This window comes from Melanostigma gelatinosum, assembly GCF_949748355.1.
Source record: "Melanostigma gelatinosum genome assembly, chromosome: 13".
Classification (NCBI taxonomy): Eukaryota; Metazoa; Chordata; class Actinopteri; order Perciformes; family Zoarcidae; genus Melanostigma; species Melanostigma gelatinosum.
Window position 1 is genome coordinate 21,205,493 of NC_136646.1, and position 20,984 is coordinate 21,226,476.

At 40.0% G+C, this 20,984-nt stretch overlaps 1 protein-coding gene across 1 annotated transcript; it reads left to right on the forward strand.

Moving 5' to 3' along the window:
• Window positions 1-446: 446 nt before the first annotated feature.
• Window positions 447-12,673, forward strand: shisa9b (shisa family member 9b; the record flags this gene model as incomplete). Its single annotated transcript, XM_079281486.1, has 4 exons — window positions 447-965; window positions 3,872-3,978; window positions 9,669-9,809; window positions 12,291-12,673. Exons 1-4 carry the CDS (start codon window positions 457-459, stop codon window positions 12,671-12,673), a joined length of 1,140 nt encoding a protein of 379 aa, XP_079137612.1. The 5' UTR covers window positions 447-456.
• Window positions 12,674-20,984: the final 8,311 nt, after the last annotated feature.

The following is a 20,984-nucleotide window of genomic DNA, read 5'->3' on the forward strand; positions in this document are numbered from 1 at the left end:
AAGCTACCTCTCATTGTCTCCCCCCCTGATTCACTCACTCATTGGGGTCTATTCTGCTTTGCATCGTCTTTCTCCAACAGTCTCTCTCTCTTTCTATCGCTCTCTGTGTGTGTGTGTGTGTGTGTGTGTCCGACTCTGTGGAGAGAAGCAGCCTCAGAGGTGTCTGATACCCTCCAGTACAGACAGGTGCACGCACCTCTTCAGTGATGCTACCCCTCTCCAATTATTTACTACAGTAGACTGTCTTTTGGAAAAAGCCCAACCTATACATTTGCACAATAACCGTTTTTCCACCCCAAGGAGATCAGAAAAAAGGAGCGCATGTGCTTTTACGCATGGAAGGTGGAATCAGCCCAAATACATTTACGCATGGCAGTGTCTCGTCTCTTCGGAAGATGCGTCCGAGCTTGTGAGGGCTTCTCAGGGCGTCAAAAGCGGGGTACAAAGTGAGCAACGATGCGGGGCACTGAGCTGTTGCTCGGGTACTTTCTCGTGAAAATTATGGTGTGCAATGCGGAGGGCGAGCCGGGTCAAACCGTCGACGACTTCATGCTGGTGACCGAGTTTAACGACTCAACGGAAGGGGAGAGCGGGGTCACGGAGAGCCCGCATGTGGAGGACAAGTGCCGCGGCTACTACGACGTGATGGGCCAGTGGGATCCGCCGTTCGTGTGTAGGACGGCCAGCTACCTGTACTGCTGCGGCACCTGTGGCTTCAGGTTCTGCTGCGAGTTTAAAAGCTCCCGACTGGACCAGACCAACTGTAAGAACTACGACACCCCGCCGTGGATGATGACAGGAAGACCCCCGCCGAAAGTGGACGTGTCGCTGGACACCACGAAGGATAAAACTAACCTCATTGTGTACGTGATATGCGGGGTCGTGGCCATAATGGCACTGATAGGAATTTTCACCAAGCTAGGTTTGGAAAAGACGCACCGACCGCACCGAGAAAATATGTCAAGGTAGGTCATCCACAATGTTCGTTATTTGTGCCGTCATTGCGCTGATTTGATCTGTGAAAACATCTTAGAGCTGATCCTTTATGCGCTACTGGGCCCTACCGTGTATTAACTCGCTTATGTGTGCAACAAGTAGTTTTGTAAATAAAACCGTGTAACACACTAAAAGTCAAATCCACCTGGGATTTTAGAAAAGCCTTCTGCAGTTCAGCTCAACATCAACTGAATCCGTTTTATGTCTCTCAGCCAGTAAGTCATAAGCACAATGTTGACAGTGTTGCTGACAATAGCGTGTTTTTCATATGTATTACATTGTCCTTGGCCAAGGACTCTAATTTATAATGGTACAGAGTTTTTTGTCCAACTATAACTCAGAAAGTAAAGGATGGTTAACACTAAAATAAATACTCTCGTTTGGGTTTGTCAAGAAATATGTTTATTTATTTTTTTAGTGTGTTACAATTGACACCAAGCACAAGGGCAGCCGTAATGCTGTAAAACACATTTTTTAGCAAATCCAATTATGTAATGAATATTTGATTATTTGTAAAACGTGCAGCTACAGTTCATTATAAAGGCATGTGTGCTGACTTTTGTGTTTTTATTACATGTAAAAATGTTTTTTGATTGCAGACATGGCTGTGAGCATCAAACACTTGCAGATAGTTTGTACAAATAAACACACACACACACACACACACACACACACACACACACACACACGCGCGCGCACACGCACGCGCGCGCACACACACACACACACACACACACACTCTCTGTCTCTTGCAAGAGACCTGTTAAAGAGTCGTCTGGACTCCAGGCTATAGTTTCCATCTTTTGCATGCAACAAATGCATGTTTAAGACACTGCACCATAACAAGTTGACTTGTGTGTGCACTGTCATTTAGATGAGGTGGAATTTGAAGGAGTGTAGAGTTTCTTAGATGATGTTACTTGACAAAGTGTATTACCTGGACGGGACTGATCTTATAAGCTACAAACGCTTTTGAAGTGAACAGGAACTGAACATAGTGAGCTCCTAAATAGTTTTTGATATATTTTACAAAATTACAATCCAGGTGACAGACGATAATAAAAACATGACTTGCCCCAGCGGCTTCTCTGACTTGAAAGAAAAGCTTAAAGGTGCAAAAGATGAGATTGGAAGTATTTTGATTGTCTCATAACGGCTCTCAACATGACGATGTCTGAGCCGGCGACTCGAAGCTAATGCTGCCGACGGTACAAACTACGGCAAACGTGCTGACAGAGCTCACGGTGTTTACCTGAGGGGGAACTGGAGGGTGGGCGCTACGCTTCCACCACGACGCGGTCGGTCGGATTGTCGTTATCAGCCCGTCGGCCCGGCTATGTCGGCCCGGCTATGTCGACATAGTGAGGAGAAACTAGAATTACAACACACAGATGGAGTGACTTCTTACTCTGCTCAGGTAGACATTACTCCACTGTATCTCTACAGAGCGAATAGTTGTTTGCTGCTCTATCAATGCTCTGAATGTCGTATATTGCTCCTTAATCGTCTTAATCGGAAAGTGCAACATACGGAATATCCAAACAGAATATACCCGTATCAAATTTGGAATACTGCTATATTCGGAACAATGGTGGATTATTCGTGTAGAAATGCCACTGTTGGGGGAGTGTAACAAAAGATGCGACCGAGCACACTTTTACTCACCAAACACTAAATGTAAAATGTGCCAAATGTTGGGTGAGCGTTCCTATGGAAGCCCAGTATTCATGTGGGCCCTGCAGTGGGAATCAGGCTGTGCCGTCTTAAATCTACTGAACCTTCTGACTGGCGACACCCTAACCCAACATTAGCGTCTGCTCTCCCTAATCAAAATTAGGGACCTCCGTAACCCAACCTACAGTAAGCTGCCTTTAGATCAGACAAGCTCCCAAACAAAGAGCAGATACTCGGTGGCATGACCCAGCCCGACTACATTGCATCTGCTCAGGTTAAACTACATTGGATGGCTCAACTGACTTGATAGGAAACCTCATCTGAATACCATCGTTTGTTCACTTGTCCAACTGCCATCGCTGTCACATTCTTACCAATAGCCACGAGCAACCACTCTGGTATCAGAAACTCTTCATTAATTATGCCCCAGACTTTTTTTAACAGAAAACCAGCGTTAAGAAGTTGAGATGTGAAGCATGCAGTCGGCAGAGAGGGTCTTAAGAAAGATGCTATTGAGTTGCATGATGGGAAATGTAGGATCCATTGGATACCAGCCCCATTGGTGGGTAAACAAAGGTGGCATTTAACAAACGATTAATTGTCGCAGTTGCGAAACGTAAAATTGGGCTACGTCTCTACTCAACCAATCAGTATGAGATTCTTATTCGTGGATTTTATTTGTAAACAAACTTTAAATGGTGCATACAGTGTGCAGTTTATTGTCTGAGAGTGAGGGAGTGTATGTGTGTGGCGTAAGGGAGAGATCATTAAAAATGGATAATCTTAAGTGAATAAATATTAGATTTATCATTTTTTTATGAAAGATTTGTGTGGCTAGTGGAAGAAAAAGCTAATTTCCAACATTGCTAAGGACTAAAGGTTAGAATATCTCAGCCTCTGCTGCTTCAATTTTAACCCATTCTGGTGACTTTGACACCAGAGCCAGCAGTTTGTGTTCCTGCCTCCTGTTTACCATAACCTGCCCTCAACCTGAACAAAGTACATAACCTCTGTAAACTTATATGGCTAAAAAAATGTTTTTGGAACTGTCATATGGCTTATTTCGGAGAACCCAGACAATCACTTTACTTTGTGATTTAGGAGAACTGTGAAAGCCGGGGTGCACTGCTGCCCTGCACAGAATCTGCACTTGTTATTTACTGAAAAATGTCTCGTCTGAGATTGTTCTTTATCTTTCCAGAGCTCTTGCACATGTCATCCGCCATCCTGCCTCGGAACATACGGACGACATTGGACTTGGCCAGCACTATGAGAACATACAGACCAGAGTCACAGTTAACAGTCTCCGTAAGTACTGTGACATCAGCAGCACACATCCTGGAGCTACACACCTACATACGGGATATGTTCACATGACAGAGCAGTTTGTTTAAACACTGGGTTGCGTATATTTACTAACACTGCTGCCACCATCTGCTTTTGCTGACCGAAGTTGCACCACCACAACCATTTCCAATAGATACTCATAAACTAAGAGATTCTATTTTAAACAAATCTGTGTTTATTTGCATGCCTGTCCTGAAATAGCTGAAGCGGCGGAAGGAAAAAAAGGTCGCAGGCAATTACCTCTGTCATACCTCTCGAAATTACAATTAAATTCAATTATCTAAAACACTGAATTGCCATCAAACTATTTATATTCTTGATGAGTGACCGCCAAAATAGTAGCAACCCAGGGAATGTATATTATTTGGTTACTAAAAGGTTGTGTAGTCAAACACAGACACTGCCAGCTGTCTGCATGTGCTGTTTAACTTAAAGGTGATCTTTTAACATGGCTGCTACAAGGCTGCTGTGCTTTATGTGAACTTTGAAATCACATTTTACTATCCCATCTCATTTAAATAAATCTGAAGTGACAAATGCAATTCAACATCAAACATAAATAACCTCAGATATTTAAGAGGTATTCTATTTCAAGAGCCAGATCTCTAGATTTCTTTGTTTTTAACTGAGCTTAACTGAGGTGAGGTGTCAGCAGTGACACGATAATAATTAATCATTCTAAAATCAGAGCGCTTTCTGTCTTACCTTGCCTTCTCACAGAATAATTATCGGTTTATTACAAACCAGCCAACACGTTGGGAGTGAGAGATATGCTTTCCTTCGTACACTATACAGTGTTAGAATAGTGTGAACCCCAACAAAGGGGTAGGAGTTTGTATCTACCTGTCTAACATTACACAAACTGAAAACACTGAGGAACTTGTGTCCTGATTTAAAAAAAGAAAAAACATTTTTCCTGCTGGTCCCTGGAGTACAGTAAATTAAAAGAAAATGATCAATGATGTCAGCCACTGTGAAACAAGTGCAGTGACTACACCTATAGGTTGTGTCACTTTTGTAAAAAAGAAAGAAAAAATAATTGCTTTGGAAAATGTGCAGGTGTCTCACCTCCTCTTTGAGCCAGGAACTATAGGTGTGCCTGACCATCATTATACATATATTTTTACTTAAGTCTGTCATCTCATCTGAAGTATTTTTTCATCATTATTATCTTTATTGGTAGATAATGAGATCGGTCGTGTGTGTGCACGAGTGAGCGCGCGCGCATGCGTGTGTGAATCTCTGTGCTGCATAATATTTTAGGTGTTACTTTATGGCTGCACACACTTTCTTAAATCACCTTTTATTGCCTGCCTGACGCACACCCATTGCAGCAGCTCAGTCTCTGCTCTGCGGTCAGAATCACAGTTATTTTGCGGCTTTTTACTGGGCATCGACCTCACATTTACTATTGTATTGTTGTAAAAATAGACATGACGCCTAAATAAACGCCGAAGCCGAGACGTGCGCCTCAGACAAGCCCTTTTAGAGTATAAATGTTAAAACAACGTCTGTTTCATTCAAGTTGAATATTTGCAATCTAATTCATTGAAGACAATAATGTAGCTCTACGTTAGTTTGGTGACGTTGGCCAGTGAGAGCAACGGCACAGTGACTGTGATCTTACAGGGATATAAGGGACAGGATCAGTGTACTTGCCCTCTGCAGCTGTGCTTTCTAGAGGCAGGTATGACAATGTCCCAGCTATAATAGTCACTGTTCATGACGGATAGCGCCGCAAATCAGTGATTGAATTGCTCCAAACTAAAGGGTTCCTCATATTGCCTGTCAAAGATAACAAAACCTGTTAGAATGGGCTATGAGCTGTCATTCTCCTCAAGACACCAGTAACACAGACGTTGCGAGCTGGGCTTCTTTGGCTCCCAGCACTATCGTGTTCATTTCCTGCTGGCCATGTGTGCACACGGGGCAATTGTGAAGTGTGGCCTCTTTTTACTCCAGGCAGTCAGCCAGAGAGAACAAAGTCTCCGCTCACTGCCAGCACTCCACTGGTGCATGACAGTCCATTTCCCCACTGCCAGATAGAAATGTATCTCAGCAGCATTACCTCTGACAGCAGCTGAGGAATTGCTATGCAGCAAATGTAGGTTTGATTTTCTACCTGCCATATACTGTTCTCCAGACTGTAAACTGAAGCCTCAAATATTTACGGAGATAATTAGAAAATGACAATGGAGAGAGCTTACAAAACGTGGATGGATATGTAGATTGTTTCACTCTTAATTAGTTTGTGAAATGAGAAAAGTGAGTGGATTGTTAGCTTCAACTTTCACCATATTGACCACTTATTGAATGTATATTTAATAGTTTTTAAATAGTTCTGAGTTTTATGGGTGCAACTGTTATTTGTACCCTAATTTAATGTTGGACACGAGTAAAGAAATGTGTGTATAAGTATTTACTACTCCATAACAGACTAATATGGGTACATTTAGAAAATCACCACCAATTTGAAAGAATTAGAAGATCAAAGATATTGACTCAGAGATAACATTTATAATGATAATATTTTCCTCACTAACTTGAAAGTAGGCTGCCTGTAAATAAGAGCGCCCTTCTCCTTGCACCATTTATTTCAGGGCATACAGCTCCCAAAATACTCTCTTAAATCTTTTATGAGTTCCAGGGTGGTGTCTGTGTCTAGAGTGTTAACTCGCTTATTTCCCGCAACAACCACGGAGTCTTTAACCTTACTAGTCTCCAGAAGTGGCCTACTTCTTTCCAGCAGCTGACATAAAAGCTGTGACTTTGACAACAGAACAAGCTCAAATGACACTCAGTCAACAGCACAAAGTCAAAGAAACATTAAAGAGGGAGAAAAACAAGGACATACACCAGCACCTCAGTTTAAACAAAGTTTGGTATCCTGAAAATAACAAAGTTGCACCAAATATTCACAAAAAGCACTCCCCCTATTTATAAACAATGAAATCTTAGACTACATATCGAGGAAGTCTGAGCTACCTAAGACATTCAGAGACCCTCAAAAAGTAATTAGAAGACAATAAAATAGATGTATAATAAGTTGGCCAAATGATTCAGTGTACATCGAAAACTATTGAGATTATTTACCTTCGGTGGGCTTCTACCTTTAAGGGGAAACCCTGACCGTGACTATCAGATCAGCACAATGGTCATTGTTGAGCTCATCGGTCAGAAAACTAAATTGATCTTTATGTTGTATTGTTTCCTAAAAACAGTATTAATCATGTATTATCGAGGTTAAATAGATTACAAGTGAAGTACATTCACTGTATTCTATGGAAGCAGATAATCTAATTTAATTTTTAGCTTAAACAAGATCACTTTGAATGAGAGCATGAGTGCATGGCCCAATTACCAGGAACTATATGAAACTGAAACAGGTCAACAAGCCCTGAAAGGAACCAGACAAGGCAACAGATTTGATGCAGAGACTGCCGGCTACACTTTTGGAGAATTTGGTTGTTTTTGTTGGTAAAGCATTTGTCAAAGATTTAATGAGGGTGCTGTGCTGTCTTTCTCAACAACTAGATTTAATAAGGCTTTCAATAAAACAGGAGCTTGTAATGAGACAGCCTCATCACAAGGCGAACACATGTGGTACCTCCAATAACCTCACAATCGGAGGACGCCACCCCGTTGTTGAGGTGTGGTGGATGGAAAGAATAGTCGGCGCTGTCCTCTGCATCATTTCAGTAGACAGCATTCACAGTTTGAGACTTTCCAAAATGAATTAGCACAGTGATAAAGTTTCTTGCTGACCAGCGGGGAATAAGAGCCTAATTAACCTATTTTCGTTATTAACGATCTGTTTTCATCAGACACATTCTAGCCCAAGGACTAGTGGACACCCCACAATTTAAATTCATGAACATTAACCATTAACAACAGCAGTGATGAGTTGATGGACATCTTTTATGTTTATATTCAAGTTATTGGTGCCAGACTCAGTGAATAAATACTGGAAACTCCTCTGAGCTAGGTTACCTTTAGAATAATCCAATTGCATCATAACAAATAACAAACATCATTTCCAACCGCTATCTGCCCCGTCTCAAGGTCCCATTCACCAGAGATATTGCCCTGATGATATTACAGCGGAAACACACCCATACAGTTTGGCAGCTAAGGACAATTTGGAAGTGGCAAAGTATAAATGCGCTTGAGGCCATTGCATTGAGCAAGAAGCCCGTCGAGTCGGGCCATATGGACCGGACTCAGACTCCTTTCTATGTGCCCGTATTGACCGGTGAATAAATACATAATTAATGAGGAAAATATTTATTACATTCTCTAATTTTAAGAGTTTGTTGTGGCGTTTCAGACATTTTTTAAGCTTATTGAATACTTACAGTAGCATTACTTCTTTAAATTTAGTTTTTCTCTTATGCATGTTCCAAAATGACATGTTGGGGAGCTTTATTTATTCATCTTTCATGTCACATCTGTCACTGCATCCCACAATAAATGAGTTTGAGCGGACACCCCTTATAAATAAGCTTTAGTTACTAACTCTCTGAAGTCGTCAATAATTTCACTCCAACTGCATGTGGCTATGAGCGCTGATCTTTCTGAATTGGACTCTTTTGGCAATGAGGCAAATTTGCGTAGAAAGGGGACGATTTTGCGCCAAATGTCAGCATATTATCTGATGTAAAGCCATGCAAATAGCACAGGTGCAGCACAGTGAGGGCTGCATTTCATCCTTTGCGGGTGCTTTGAGAATGACATGGTTTCCGTTTGTCGTATCTTCACAGGTGTAGCGGTCGCAAAAGCAGCGCAATTCTTTTGTGAATTTGACCAAGTGTTCAGTCACAACCTCATTCAAACATAACTATAATTGTGACTTTGTAAGAGGTCAAGCTGAAAAGCAGCAAGTAAATAATGGATAAGCAAAACTATACGCATCAAGTAGTGGCTCCTAAACATGTTGATATCTCTACTCTGATATATAGAACACAGCAGTGTCTTCAAACTCCCGCCTGTGAATTAATATGTTCAACTAACCAGAGAAAAGACACTCTGAACATCTGTTTGCTCTGCCTTGCCAGGAGGCAGGGGGCCAGTCGCTTTGCTGTGCACCCCTTAATTTACCAGATGTCTACTGTAGGATTAGTGCAGTTTCACAAAGAGCAGTCATGACTCTTTCCAGCTGGGCACCCAGAAAAGCGTACGTGACACCACCACGTTACAACAACAATTATTCTATATTCACATTTCACATCCATCCATCAAGATGATTTACATCTGGGGATCCTGGCAGCACCACTTAGAGAAAACCAAGCCACTTTAAATGAATAATTGTATTTTTATTATCACCTCTTGTATAAGCTACGACATAGCATGTTTTCTGATTGTTAAATAAATAAGTCCATACGAAATAACCACATGGTAAAGCCTATTTTGTATACTCCTCTGTGAATTAAGTACGTGAAAATCATTTTAGTAGGAACATTAGTTAAAAATGATCAGATTTTTGAGAAATAATATGTTATTATTATGTTTGTGTATCACGAAATATCTCAAGATATGATTTCATCATAATAAGATTCCATTGAAAGATGATAAATCATCTTGAATTATCGCCCAGTCCTAAAGGGAAATCAAGGGATTTCTTGCATTGATAATTTGTGTTTTCCCTCCTTTAGATAGCAGCCAGATGAACAACATGGCTCAGGCATCGACTTTGATAACACAGCTTTACCCGGCTGTGGGACAGATTCCCAGCCCCTATGAACAACAGAAGCCCGTCAAGGAGCTCAACAAGTACGCCACGCTGAAGGCCGTGGGTAAGGTTTTTATCGAATCAAGCACATTACATCCTCTATACATGGAACCAGCATAATGAATCAGGGGTTCTGTTCTGCATCAATAAACATTTATACACACACACACGCACGCACACACACACACACACACACACACACACACACACACACACACACACACACACACACACACACACACACACACACACACACACACACACACACACACACACACACACACACACACACACACACACACACACACACACACACACACACACACACACACACACACACACACACACACACACACACACACACACACACACACACACACACACACACACAGCAGTCAAATTAAAAGTGGTTCATTTTGACTCAAACATTGCTCGTCTCAACAGACCAAACAAAAACATTGAATGTTCTGCTGCAGTTATTTGTGAGCTTCACTGTGATGTAAGACAATGTGGCTTTGAACGTTCTTTAGCTATCTACTTCTTGAATCCTGTTTGTACAACATGTGTTGTTAGACATGTACTTCAAAATTATATTTTTCTTTAAATATGAGCCTAGTTGGTTTGAATCTCTGGCTGACAGAACTCTTTGTTCGATAATCCATCAATGCCACCGGAGAGGGGAACTGGAAGTGTATTTAAAGAAGCAAGTTTGTTTTTCTTCTCATGCGCTAATTTTAGAAAGTCTGCAGCCAGTGTCTGGAAAAACAGCATTTGAATCAAGAAATAACTTCAAATACCAAAATAGTATCACACAGCAAGATGATGCAACATGATTTTTCAAAAGCCCGTTTGTAGTGTCTACGAATGTAAATACAAATACAACTCTGCAAAAAGAGTGTATGTGAGCTCATAGTAAAATCCTGATGACAGCCAACAGGTGATGCTGACCGTCTATATGTTACAGCGGAGTGGAGCACTTACAGTAAGGCAACATTTAGAGTTCTCTTTGTAACATTAAATCCCAAAGAATGTATTCACTGCACTACAATTTGACTTATTTAATAAAATGAAAAACAAAAAGTAATTGACTGCTTTTCATATTTCTGTTGCAAAAATAATCATCACAGTGGCATTTCAAAGAACAAATAGTTTTACATTTCCTGACCTCTATTTTGGCAAACACTCCTCTTTGCCTGGGTGCCAGTTTTAAAATTTAGCAGGGAAAAAATAAAATAAATATGCAGAATCAAAGTGTGAAATAGAAGGTATTCGTGGATCTGTATTTGATGATATTTAGCACAGTGAAACGGGAGTCTATTTATAGATGAATCAATTGGCTGTGATGGATGGAAGACCGCTCAGTGCGAGTGTAGTAGGTCCAATCACATGAAACAGCTCACTCTTTGTGATTCACACGAGCTGCTAATCCGCTGAAGTGCCGTCAAACAAACTGATCGTTAGGGAAAATAAAAATAGAGCAAATCTCAGCTAATGAGACTGGGGGCAGGAGACAATCAGGAGCAATCAAAACACAAATGAGTTGGGGAGTGGTGATGAGATGCAGCTATACAATACTGTACATGGTGATCATGTGTGTTGATCTACCAGCACTGATGTGGGTTTTACTGAAGTAGCTGCTGTAAAGGAGAAGCTGCTCATCAATGCATCTCTTTCCTGGTCCATGAAGAAAGATCTAGAGATCAGCCACCGCAATCAGTTATCACATTGAAAGTTTATGATAATAACGATTGGCACAAATGTAATTTTATGTAATGGCTGACAGGAAGGCATAATGTTAAAATATATATTTAAGCACGATCAGACTTCCTGTAATAGGTTTTGTTAAGCTTCCACAATGTAGTAAACACGATTATCATTCTAAACTGCATTACTGTGCACAAAGGGTGTAATTCCCACTGGGGATAACATGTCAGCTCATTACATCGTGACATGCTAATGAGCGGTGCGGCCACTGCTTAGCAGACTTTCTATGCCCTGGGTTTTGCCTCTTAGAGTGCCCTTACTTGTTGTTGGACGTAATTCACATTTTTATTTACTGTTAATATTCTCCTAAAATAAGCTTGCATAAAACATGAAAGACAAGACATCAAGGGCAGATCCTTGTAGAGATGCAAATACCGTCATCTATTATTACTATTAAGGAAACTAAAGATGATTTTAATGAGGGTTACTGCATTTGTTTTATTATAGTATAACTACTACATTGATATGGAAAACAACTATTGTTATTTCTTTAGTGATCAAATGATTTAAGTGAAACTAACTAAAAAAACTGATTTATACATATACAGTATGTATGTAAATATATATATACGAGTGTGTTTTGCATACAGTAAAACCCTATTTTAACAAGTTATTGTGATGCTTGTTGATGTGAGGTTGGACTACTTCTGTTTTTTTAGCAACAAAATTTAACTTCAGGTCTATTTTCATCTGCCTGTCTAGCGCTACAATAAGGACAATGCAATGGCTAATGAAGGTAAAATGGCAAAGAAATATCATGACGTTTCATTTTATTTGGCAGCAGAGAAAGCTAATGACAGCTTCTACAGCAACCGGCAGCAAGTGATCGAAATGACAACCAAGGGAAGCCTTCCCATGGAAGCTGTGGATATGGAGCCAGAGCCGAGTAATCCTTACAGCCCACCCAGACAGGTGTCTACAAAGCAGAATGGTCACAAGTACAAAAGCCCCAAAAGCCACAGCTCCCAGTTGCTGTCCTACAGCTCCAACACTGCTGCCAGCCTGGGTGTGCTAAGATCCTGGGAGAGCAGGGACATGCTGGGACTCCGGCAGAGCTATGGCCCAAAGAAACTCTGCATCATAGAGAAGGAGCTGCACACCACTCGCTACATGCCTCCACAACCATACTTTGTAACCAACAGCAAGACAGAAGTGACAGTATGAGGGACTTTCGAAGCATCAGGCTGAAACAGTAGCTGCCGAGTGTTGAATTAATCAGCATTATGTGCACTTGTGCATGTGATGGGCAGCATTAAAGATGCCACGTAAAAAGTGAAGTGTACTGTAACAGGACTCGGTATCAATCACTGCTCCTCGGGAGGGCACAGTGATGAATATGTTGTCATCAATATTCATATAATCCAACTGCTAAAACAAAAACACAAAAGTTACATAACTCACTTATGACACGTGACACATACAGTGCTATTGTCAGTAGTTACTGAGATATTAATGGACCTTAACATTTAAGTACATTATCTTTTCCAATAAATCAACATTGTGGAAATGTAACTCAGTCTCCCACCAAATTGCGTACCCATACATCTAAACTGCTTCCTCAATTAAGTTTCTAAGGAAACAGATTTACTCCTGGACAATGTTACAGTTTTAAACACATGGTTAACTTTGTAAATTAAAATAAAAACACAAAAAAACTAAACTACTTGATTATGTTTACTAAAACATCATTGTTTGTCTTAAAATTACTACATGTGTCACATTATTTAAGTTACGGCGGTAAATTAAAACAAGTCAATGTTCACTTTTGGTTTAACACGGGACACGAACAGCGGTTTCCTGGGTGAAAGTCCTGCCTACACAGACTTCAGCCGACAAGGATTAGAAACGCATTTGTTCAACATCAAAAACAAACGGACTACAGGAGAAAATACGTTTTTCTCACAACATGATTGCCAATGCTGTGTCGTTGTTTCGGAATATACAGGACCGATTAATGAGACAACTTTCCTCATTTGTCAAATCATGGTTGAGTGGCCTGTGGTTAACTGGGTATAAATTCTTTACTGGACAATTTATAGATGCTGTTAATACTGAAAATGTCTGGCTCTGCTCTACTGCAGGTGTTGGATTAAGTGCAGTGTCCATGGATGATACGGTTCAGAAAATACCTAAATAGTTTTAACAAGCCCAAATTCTTAACATTTTATTAATGAGTTTACTTATTCAAAAAGGAAGATCAAATAGTCCTCAGTAGATCAAACAAGTTGATCAGGAAGAACACAGTAACAGTTATGAGGATTACTCACAGCACTAGACTTTGGTCGACTTGATTTCAGCAAAGAATGACTGAGACCTAAAGCTCTCAAGAATCATTGAACCTCAAAACATTTCCTACATGTGTATCGTCATTAAAAATGTTTAAAGTACAACTTAAAAACATCAGCAATATCAGTTGGTCACATACATTTTGGATGGCCATGACTATCGCTGACTAAAGTAAGAATTGTGTTTGTTTGAGAAAAAGACTTTGAGACGAAAATGAAGTTATTAAAGTTTGATTTCAAAATGCTGTACATCCAGAGATTCATAAGCTACGTTTATCATTCAGTATTTCTAAAAAATAAAATGGAGGAATCCTGTGAAAATGTTGACCTAAATGACTAAAAATCATTCAAAAGTTAATTTAGATTTTGTTAATGTAATGTCACTTTTTGAACTTGTCTCATTTTCAAGGAAACCTTCCAAATGCATTCAAACAAGTCACTGCCAACAGACATCCTACTGATGCATATATTTATGGGAGAAGTAGCAGCAGAGTGTTGAACCAGTGTTGTATTGGCGTAATAGTGCCTCTCATCAGTACCAGCATGTGTGTGGTTATCCTAGAACATACTGTTGATGAAGCCCCAGTATTAGAGCGGTGATTGGGCTTCGTGATTTTTTTGTCTGTTATTACTCAAATAAATGGGTCAACTAAAGACATATGAACAGCTTTTTGTCTGATTGACAAACAACTTACTACATGACCATATTTACCTGCTGTTAAACAGAACTGTTTCCACTTCTTATCTCAGAGCACCATATAAAGAACTCATTGAATAAAGGACACTCATGACGCACTTGGTAAATTGTTTTCATAAATAAGGTTAACTGGTACAATTTTTCATTACTTTCAAGGATTTTCCAGCCAAGCAACACACTGTAAAAAGATGCTCACGCCCGCCCGCAAGTCTTACTCGTGCGTTTGACTATTTCCAGCAGCTGATACACAAGTGGGAAGCATATGAACAGTCTGTGGTGGGAAAACTGCTAGTACAGTATAAAAAGGTGTCTTCTCAAGTCCAAATCTCACAGACTTCCAGTCCAACCAAACTGTATGCACTATTTTCCAAAATATGTCGATCTAGTGCACGGAACTGTCCTGCCACAAAGTTAATCAACTGTTTGTGTTTCCCCGTTGTATGAATTCTGTTGTTCACACTCTTCAAACTCGACGATTCACTCAGCTGAGATTTGTATTCATGCAAACAATGTTGTGTAGTGCCATTGAATGCTTTTCTTTTCTGAATGCAAATTGTTATATTTTACTTCTTTCCTCAAAGATACTGAAATCACTGTTATTAAGCTACAGAACAACGTATTTACACACCAAGTTCCTCTGTAATACTAACTGCCAGTTAAAGACATAATATGTACAACATCTGTTTGCTTTGCAACATCCAGAAGTGAGAACACAGCAGCATTGTTATATTGCGGCGACGTTTAAAATGAACAGTTTACCATCAATTCTTTGTATCACTGTTAGCTCATTATCAGAATATGCATCCGTTTAACTAATTGTTCTGATGAATTTTGTAATGCGTCTTCATGTACAGTACGAAGTTACTTTGGTTTGAGATGCCCTGTTAAAGATATTCACAACCTCTGTATTTGACAGTTCACATCCTCCATAAAGTTACTGGAAAAGTACGAAGCTTCGACATGTTTTCCATTCATTGTTTGTGCAGTAAAGTTTAACCCCCATGTTGCCAGTCACTAAAATGACATTTTTGTTGTATGGAATTATAGTTCAACCAGTGATTCAGTTTCATTGTGGTATTTTTTAAAATAGTTTCAGTGCAGTCTGGAACAACCCAAAGTTCATGAAACATTTTCTAAATGTGGAAAACCTCTATGACTGCCTTTTATGATGATACAAGGTTTCTACAACACTTCTTATTTCCATGTATTAGATATACCATCCAAGTGCAGACAATAGTTATTGGCAATGAGCAACTGTAGCACAACGTTCGTAGTTTTATTGTCCAGCTGACAGTAAAACTTCTATAGCTTTTAGGGTTTTGTAATTGGTTTGTTCAACCCACTTACCTCTTCCTTATTCACGAAAAAGGAAACAAACATTTGGCTGGTGGTAGAGTCTAGTGTGCCAGCAGCAAATATTAAATGACAAAAGATAAATGCAATCCCAAAAACAGACTTAGACTATTTTCTACAGAGGTATGTTGTCTTTAGCATCTTTAGTACTTGATGAAACTAATACTAGCTAGCTCTATTGGCTGCCCCCTCAACACCACATCAATGGTGTCATTTCAACATGGACCACAATGACCTCTTTTGTATAATATACTCGTTTATGGGACTTTCTGTTTTAGTGTGTTACACCTGTAATAAAGTGAGGCGTCATTATATCGTCTACATTAAAACCATCTCCAATAACTGTGTCTTTATTTGACCTCGATAGTTACGATGATATAACCTGACCTGATTCATTTGCTTTTGCTTTTAAACTCAGCGAAATCGTCTTCCTGTAATCATTTATCAACATGAAGCTTCAGGCTGACAATGTAGCTGTTGATCTTATAGCAGCAACACAAGTAAAGAGGAAAAACAACAACTATTCATACAACAGCTCATGTTGTACAGGTTGTTCAAGCGTATTAACACAACAACAGCAGCAGCCTACAACTTCACATCGCATTCAGTCCTACGCACATTGACTCCATTATTGCAGCATTATACTGGTGTTACCTCGCATGGCAGCTGAATCTCTAGATGCAAGAATCGTAGGATCACAAATCAAACAAAAACACTTATTTTCAGGCTTCAAGTACCGTAATGCGTTTGCACCCGGTAAGTTAGTGCACAGACCAATCAGCGTCCTGTGAGGAGCTACTGGCAGCTACTACAGCCTTGTGGAGTTAGTCAAACTCTGTGGAGAGTCTGAGGTTTGTCTCTCGTGGATAAGTACACTACCACAATAGCAGTAAACTAGCACAATAACCAAAGAAAACAACGCACAACAAGTCTTTGATTTGTTTGTGCGTTCGGTAGTGCAGCCTTGCATTGGAATTCATTCGAATACACTTGAATGTGAACATTCCTGAAATACTTCAACCACAAGAATTGATGTTTTAAGTTTACAAAAACAAAAACAACTCTCATGCATTTCAACACTCGTATATGCAAACACAATTTTATGACAAATTAGCTATTTTGCAGTTACAGCCAATAGCCAGGATTGTATCACCTGAGGAACTAAAGCACCAGCACCGTGGAGGGCAGGCGGCTGTGTTTGAAACAGAACAGCTATTGACTGAGGGCAACTTGGATCACTTTGCTTTTCTCTCTACTTTTGCACTTGTTGGACAATTCAATCCATGTCGGACTTGTTAAAAGCAGGCTACTACTGTTTACAGCAATGCTGTCTGTCAGAACTTAACTTTGAACAAGCCTCTGGGAGCACTGTCATTTTCTTGAAAACGCCAGGAGACATTCTTGTTAATTAGCAAAAGATGTTTCTTACCACCCGGGTGGTTCCCTCTGGAAATTAAATCGGCACAATAACCTAATTCAGTCAGACAGTGGGGCACAGCCATAGTCCTGGTGTGTGAAGAACCGGGATCCGACAGCAATTACATAAAACATCTGTGTGATATTTCAAACATTGGAATATAATGCAGGACTGTACTTTTCACATGAACAAACAGCCAATCCATGAGGCGGAAAAGTGTGCCACACTGGTTTTAATTCAGTGAGTCTTCTGGAAGATGCATAGCAGCTCATGTTGATTGCTACTACATGCAGTTATTGTTTTCCTTCCTTAACAGTTTCTAAAACGTGTTGGGACAGATTTCTGCTTTTCATAAAGGACAAGTGTAACTTAACATTCGGAATTTGTTCATATCACAAGGATCCTTCGAAAAGGTCTTTTGGACAAACAAAATCCTACACACCGCTCCTTCAAGAGAAGCTGTTCAGCCTTTTGTGCAAACCTTGTGAAGATAGTAGCAGACTGGTCTGTGATTAACAGCTTGCAATGATTCATACATTAACATTCATACATTAACATTCATACATTAACAGCTTGCAATGATTCATACATTCCAACCAGGTTTTCTGACTGTGGCTGGTCAGTTTTCTTCAAATGCAACGTATTTGGTGGAACTTCTGCTCACTGATAACATGCCAGGGAGGATGGGAGACATGCTATTCATTTCAGTTTGCCATTAATCAGAGACTTTATTTGGGTTTGAGAGGCTATAGGGATGTGCTAAATTACAGTAGATTAAAAGATGTCATTAGTGGGAGACTTAGTGTAATTATACAATACTTTGATACTCTAATAGTTATTGCAAAATAGGTTAGAGTTATTATTGCATGCCTAATACTGTTTGCAAAATGTTCCTGTTACCTTCAGTAACATCAATTTATATCCATTTTAGGGGTAAAATACAGTTATTTACTTTAAAAGGAAAGTTTTCATTGTGTTTCTTTTCATATCTAATAGAAATAGACTGTTTCAAGTTATCATATACCATACAACTAATCAATGCTGGTTAGTTGTATGCTCGTCGATAAAGGAGTGATTGTATAGTACATGCTCTGATTTCCTTAGAAATAGCTTTGCCAAGTTCTACAATACGCAGGCCAGAATTACTTTTACACATTCACACAAAGACCTTTTTGATGTGTATTAGCCATGTGACAATAAGTCAATTTATGTAAGAGTTGAGTTATCAGCTCCTGAGTGCTATGAAGGCCCATTAAGCAGGGAATTCTGGCATCCTAGAACCATTCACCTCTCTCAGCAATGATCCCACCAGTGTTCATCGACACCACACAATATCTAGACTGAGACTGCAACATCACATCAAGTCATTTCCAACTTCACCATCAATCTCACCAACAACAAGCTACTAGAACTGCCGACGGTGCTGGTTTGAAACAGACCCACTTAGAGGCTCAGGGTGATGTATCAGCAAACAAAAGACTTAATTGTAAGCAATTACACCATGACATATGAATTGTGTATGACAAGTTATCTTTGCTACCACAGCGACTAACAAGACTGAGATTTAAGAGGTGTTACAAATGTGTAATATATGCAATTAAATTACTTTGGCTGATTTGAATCCTGGATCCACAATTCACAAGCAGTCACACCTTTCTTTCATGCACACATAAAACAAAGAATGTCAAGTTTTTTCACAGTGAGGAGCCTCTCGCGTCTATTATTCTGCCTATTCAGTGAATGATCATTGAAGTCACAGAGACGGCTTGTAATGTCTCCGTCTCTTTGTCCTTTCAGACCGGCTGCACATCCTCATCTCATTTACACCCACTCCATAAGTGGCTTCTCACCACTCTCCAAAGCCCTCTGGAGACCAGGTTTAGTCACAAAGTCTCACCAGACACTGACCATTACACAGACTAAGGCCTTTTGAAGAAGAACACATTGATGAAAGACGCCTTATTGCACAATTTAAATCAATGAATCAATCTATCCTCACATTGAATTACACGAGAGATGTCAAAACTAAAGCTGGATAGACCGGATCAAGCGCAAGGTAAAAGAAAGACGTTTTACCTCACTGTTGCGTTCTTTCCTAAATGTTGTCAGACACTTATAATAATAAATCGGAGCCCGTCGGTGGCAAAAGCAAGAACTTTAAGTGGACAGACATCGACAGTGAGGAGTTGCCCCGAGCGAATACTGCAACACGAGAAGACATTTTGAAACAAAATACTCGTCCTCAAGTCCTACAAGTGGAAAGAAAGCCAATTTCTTTGATCACCCACACTTCGTACAATGCAACAAGGGCTAGCTACAAGATGGCTCAACTTATAGCCCAGTATGGAAAAAGATTTGCAGAGGAAAACTTGAAGAGGACCGTCTCACTAGTCACTTTAATCTGCCCAGAAAAGCAGCAGGAATTTAACAATGTCAGTCTTAGTTGCACGACAAACCACAGATCTGAAGGATAAAGATTTCAGGCAAAGCATGCGCATTTGACTGATTTTCAACTGTGTGCTCACACAGAGAGAAGCCGGTTGCAGTAAAACAGTCTAAGTCCGGAGGGCAACATAACTGTGATGATTGCAGCCCAAATACAATTAGATGGGATGAAGCTGCCTTCTATCTCTCCAGAGGAATACCATCACAGCTGTCAGTATTCAAACGGCAAAAATAGGACCCAAGTTGTCAGCCAAAATGAGCTCTGCAGTGAAACTACTGTTGGACTAGTTCATAATTTATTCATCAATAGTCTGTGGCAAATTCTGATTGGGAAGCGACCTGATCTGACGAAAAGTAAAAAACTTTCAGAAGCTTTTAGAGCTTTTGCTCACTCACTAGGAATCCTAAAATGGTCTTGGATTGGGCAGCTGTAGTGGAAATCTGTGGCTTTGTTCAGCTCAGTTATGAAAGATTGAAATTATTCTGAAGGGAGGGCAATTGTACGGAATACAACGGTTTGTGTTGTGGTTTGTGAAGTCTCTTTAAGAGTTACGAGGAAAGTTAATTACCAAACAAGGAATTCACGATTTAAGAATACAACCTTGTCAAAGTGATATCTGTGTGTTACAATTCCTGTCCAAGAAAGGCACAACTTTACTTCTATTATTGACCGACAGTTCTAACCACATGTATTCACTCCACTGCCCTACATGTGGAGCAGGAGCCCTGGGCTACAGGTTGATAACACATTACCACTGTCATCACCTTGCAATGACACATTTTTACCTGCTTATCTAAGATGAACTTGAAACAAATGGGTCATTTTAGAATAAAGCCTTTTGAGGAATTTGGTTTTAATTCCTCTTGGACGAAATCATTTGCATGACATTGACCTGCAGACTTGCTGTGCTTTAAACGATTCCTCTTCCGACATAGAAGGGGAGCAATACCTTTCATTGAGCTACAGAGAAAAACAAGAGATTCCCAAAAACGGTGCTCAAACGTCTGAAAACTTGATTGAAAGGTGCTTTGTGCTGGCTGTTGCTCTCAGTCTGTTTTTTTCCCGATCACAAAAACAGCTCACTGTTCAGTGTGGATCAAATGGACAGCGAGCAGAGCTGACCTGGATAAAGTGAGGCAGGAAACTGACAGAGTGGGAATGTGTGATGAATGCACTCATTCTTCACTCAAGAAATGTGGTATTGACAACATGTTACTTAAGACTCAATGCACAAAATTAACAACCATTTTACTATTTGCATATTGCAATCAAACCTT